Source organism: Porites lutea, chromosome 1, assembly GCF_958299795.1.
Source record: "Porites lutea chromosome 1, jaPorLute2.1, whole genome shotgun sequence".
Taxonomy (NCBI): Eukaryota; Metazoa; Cnidaria; class Anthozoa; order Scleractinia; family Poritidae; genus Porites; species Porites lutea.
In genome coordinates, this window is record NC_133201.1 from 51045690 (window position 1) to 51050575 (window position 4886).

The window sequence follows — 4886 nt, forward strand, 5'->3', positions numbered from 1 at the left end:
TTTTCCTAATAATATTATTGTCGCTCTCAGTTATAGAGCATTATAAAATCCAGGTAATTCTGTAAGAAGACTTAAGAACGTTGGCTTATATTTGTAAAGATATATACTATTTTCGGTGGAAACAGTTCTGCCAGTCAGTTATTTATGTCACTCTTTAAATTATTATTCTGAAATGCAAAGTAATAGTTGTTTGATGGGTTTTGCCTGGATACACCTGTTGTAGGCCAAGTGTGTGCTATTAAGTGTAACTTGTCGATGGATATTAAATTTGAATTTGAAGGAAGCCTGTTTCATGCATGTTTTTTTTATTCCCTAGGAATATTTTTTTGTTTGTCTATCAGAGTTTTTAGGGACCTTACGACTAATAGGGAGCTTAAGCAACAACGACAGCGACGGCTACAAAAACTTACTTAAAAAGTGAAGTCGCGCTGCTTCAAACTTAATCGCGCTTATTCCATCTCGTTCAGTTCGTCAAATGTTGGCAGTTTTTTCTGGAGTTGAATTTAAAAGACTGTATCGAAGTTCAGCAAAAGAAAAATAACGTCGTTGTCTTGTGTTCACCTTGTCCACAAAACGTGAAATTAGGCATTTTCACGTCGTTGTCGTGCAGTGACGGCAAAGGAATGTACAAAAAAGCATGATGCACGTGCAGAGTTGTTGTTTTGCCAATCTAAAACTTTTGTGTTTTTGCCGTTCTCGTTGCCGTCGACGTCGTCGTTGCTTAAGCTCCCCACTACGACGACGACGGCAACAGCAACGCCATAAAAGCAACAGGTTCAATCACGCTTTTTTTGTACATTTCTTTGCCGTCCCTGCATAACTACGACGTGAAATGACCAAATTTTAAGTTTACTTGAGGATAATTCTCGAGGACGAGAACGGCAAGACGATAAATTCTACCATATCTGTCTTAACTCGGGCGCGGTCCTCTCTCTTCAGCTCCAGCATAAATTCCCTTCTTTCGTCTATTTTTCAGCGACGTTTTCGAGGAAGTCAACGTTGTCTCATCGTAAGATCCGTATTATTCACTCGTGACGGTTCCTGCAATTCTTGAGGAAGTACAAAATGGATTGAGATGTGTCCTCCCTCATTACCTCAAGCTGAACGGTTTATGAGGTTAGAATGTAGAAAACAAGCGCTTTCCGGCAACCCGGTTCTCTCCGATTGAAGCCTCATCTGAAACAATCCCCCAACCTCTGACAACCTTAGAAAAGTTGTTTTCGTTGAATACCATGTGGCCACAATTTCGTCTTTTTTTCTAGGGAGGCATTGCGCCATGTCTAACTGTTTGCATGTGCCTTTCGTTAGTTCGAGGCTGTGTTTCCCACATCTATAATGTGGTGTTTGCAGTACCTTGCTGTGCGTGCCGTACAAACTGTGACTTTTATGCTCACTTTAAGAGACCTATTCGGCTAACTCAATGTCGTACCCAATTCAAATCTTCCGGGGTTAAGATTCTTTGTGTATTGTATTTGCATTATAACGTGGCATTCACATTTAAATAATATGGAAATTCAAGAAACAATACGTTTTATTCCCAAAGGGTTAGAATTGGGTACATCATTGAGTTAGCCAAATAGGCCTATTGGATTAGAAGACCACAAATATATCTCTGTCAGTGTACACCCCTAGCGTGCAGTCCTTGCTCCTGGATGGGTAATCTTTAAAGGGGGATCTTAACATGGGGATGGTTTCTTGATACTCCATCAGTGAACGTGAGAGTATGTTAAATAATGTTGGATGCTATCACAAGCAACCATTCCTTGTTTGCATGGTATTTGTATGAGGAAAACTATGTCTTCGCACGTTCTGTTTAAGGCTTATTTTAACAAACAATTAGGCTGAAATTATATTCTTTTTGATTTTACTCTCAGACGTTCTTGTCGCGGTCGCGTCGTTGGATCTTGAGTCTCTAATAGAAATGTGGTGGTGGTGGAAGAGAAAAACCAAAAGAAATGTGGTGGTGGTGGGGGGGGGGGGGGGGGGGTTAAAACTTTGGTTGTGGTGGTGGTGGTGGTGGAAGAGAGAAAACAAAAGAAATGTGGTGGTGGTGAAAGAGAGAAAACAAAGGAAATGTGGTGGTGGTGGTGGAAGAAGGAAAACAATAGAAATGTGGTGGTGGTAGTGGCGGAGGAGGAAAAACAACAGAAATGTTGTGGTGGAAGAGAGAAAACAAAAGAAATGTGGTTGTGGTGTGGTGGCAAGGGAGAGAAAAATAATGGAAATGCCGTAGTCTGTAAACCCTTTTAGATGAGAAACATTTCTTTTTTCTCTCTAAGGAGTTTACAGGAGTTGGTTTGTCCCAAGAGCGAAAAAAACCTTCGGCAGAAACAAAATGCAAGGCACTTGATTTGGGGAGACTCTTTCCAAACTTTCTCGGTCAATGCATTTTGGTACTCGCTCGGACCATGTGACCCAAAACGCAAAGGCAGCAGGAAATAACGAGGCCTTGGTATTAGGCAAGAGTGATCCCAGCTACTAAGAATTTGATAACCACTGAATCACGGCTATTCAGCACCAAGATCATTTCATGGCTTGAAAGAGAATTTCCTTTAATAGTCCGGTTTTTATTTACACTTTTGATAAAATGTATGTAAAAATTTACAATGACAATGTCTTGAGTCGTTTTATTAAATCTTCTAATAAATAAGATTACTGTACTTTCCTTTTCTCAAAGCTAATTGAGATCTCAAACGTAATATCCATAGAAACAAGACTCACTAGCGCACACTGTTTCCTCAAGAGAGGTTAGTGACAAACGTGCCTTGAACACCTTAAAGGACTATTTTTTGACTCGTTGTCCAGCAGGAGTCACACTAGGTTCTCATATGGATACTTAATAAATGACGCACAGATGAAAATTTCGGAAAACTTAAAACTGTTTTCTTTGTCATAAATCAAATGGTTAAAGTTAGAGCAACAAAGCTAACAACCGAACGCTAAGTAGATTCTGACGACAAAACTCGTAACAACTCATTTACAGAATGGATCTAACAGACTTGCCCTCAAGGAAACTGACAGGTACTTAACCAACCCATAAGCCATAGTTTATTAGTGGGTTAAACAAGCAATGGCTGTTTGCCATAGCTTATTTTGAGAAATGCTGTAAGACACTTCTCACCAAGTAGGCTCAGCCTTGCCAGGAGGCAATGACAAGAAAAAAAAACACATATTCAAGTCTTTCTTGGATTCCACATTACGGGCAAGCGGGTTGCACTAGAAGATAATTTTTTTTTCGCTTGGTAAAGGTCTCTTAACCCAACAAACCAAGCAACTAAACCATATTTTAGCCAACATAAGTACTAATGTGTTCACACGTTCTGCGTATCTAATTTTTTGGGAAGTTGATGCATGTCATATGGTTTGGCATGGCATTGGAGTTGTGAGGCTTATAAACGGTAAAAACCCATTCACTGATTCAGTATCAACCTAAAGTATTATCATCAAGGATAACTTTTAAAGCGGGCTGTACCGGATAACAACGTACTGGAGGAAACCTGATAATTTGGTCACACTACTGTTCTTCGGAGAAATTACTTTTTAAATAGAGGGTGTCCCCTCATTATTGTGATTCTTCTTTGTACGAGGCACTAATAAATTGCAATTACTAAAATCACTTGCTCTGCTATAATAAATATTGCTCTACTACAAATTTATTTTATGTTACTAAATCATTGTCCTCACTGTTGGGTTTAATTCTAGTCCATGACATTCCTCTTAAAGGTGGAAGAGAATTTGATTCCTAGAAGGAAAAAAGAAATAACATTTCATGATTATGCAGTTACAACATTGAAAAACATTATTTACACTATTAAACTCATGAAAGCAAAGGTATTGATGAAGACCTATGCATTTCCAGGCATCTCAGACAAATTCAACTTGAATTTCGTTGCAATTTTCTCTGAGGATGGATTACGTACTAGGCATGTGTAAGGACTAGCCTGCAAACGCAGATGTATTTCCACTCATCGCTCCTTTCCACCGAAAAGGTGGGTGGAAAGAAGCGACGGCCAGAAATATGTCTGCGTTTGCAGGCTAAGGTAAGGACTGGAAAATTGACTTTTTACAAAATTTTGGCCAACTTATCAGCTTACATCGAAATACTCAGAGGTGATTGCTGACCAGCAAATTAAAACTTGTGGAAAAAAAAATTTTAAAAATTCTTTCAGTTCTAATTTGTTAATCTAACAAAAATTATTCACACCTCGTCACCCTCTGGTATTGACGGTGAGGTGAAACCTCTGCCACCTGAAAGACGAAGAAAAACCATATGATTGGTTGCGTATTTTTGACAATAAAAACACTGGAGGATATACCCTTTTTTAAAATACCACAACATAATCAGATATATAATAAAAAAAAAACTATAAAAATTTATCAAGCACATTTTCTTATTATGGAGGAGGAGGCCATCTCAGACTTTTAAATTAAAATTTCTTGAGTAAAAATAAGGACATATTTAACCTGTTTTACAACAGGTATGCAAACCTCAGGAAATACAAAGAGTATGATCATAACGCCTTATGACCAAAAACTGGGTCTTTGTTTCACACTGTTACCATTTGCAAAAGCTGATAGAGTGGTGGTTTCAACTATTAGTGCAAAACTGGTGCGAATCACCCTAAAACTGTTGCAATAGTAATGATAATTACTACTAAATACCACACAAGCGAATAGTGCTTTTAATGCACACTGATTGGCTAGCTTTAAGGTGAGAAGCATCCGAGTTACCATGTTACTTTGTGCATGTTAATATGCATGGCGTGGTGCGAAAGATTGTAAAAATTCCAAGCATTTGCCAAAATAAAGTAGTTTTTAGGATCCCTAGTTATTCAACGCATGTGGTATATAAGAAAAAAAAATTATTCACTTCAGTGACAGTGAAG

At 38.4% G+C, this 4886-nt stretch overlaps 1 protein-coding gene across 1 annotated transcript in view; it reads right to left on the reverse strand.

Moving 5' to 3' along the window:
• Positions 1–2535: 2535 nt before the first annotated feature.
• The window catches only part of LOC140921139 (uncharacterized), a 12908-nt gene continuing 10557 nt past the window's right edge, over positions 2536–4886 (reverse strand). The window contains exons 12-13 of the mRNA XM_073371106.1: positions 4205–4248; positions 2536–3742 (exon numbers count right to left, since the gene is read on the reverse strand). Of these exons, the coding sequence (XP_073227207.1) occupies positions 3659–3742; positions 4205–4248 (128 nt within the window). The 3' untranslated portion in view covers positions 2536–3658. The remainder of the gene's footprint in view (positions 3743–4204; positions 4249–4886) is intronic.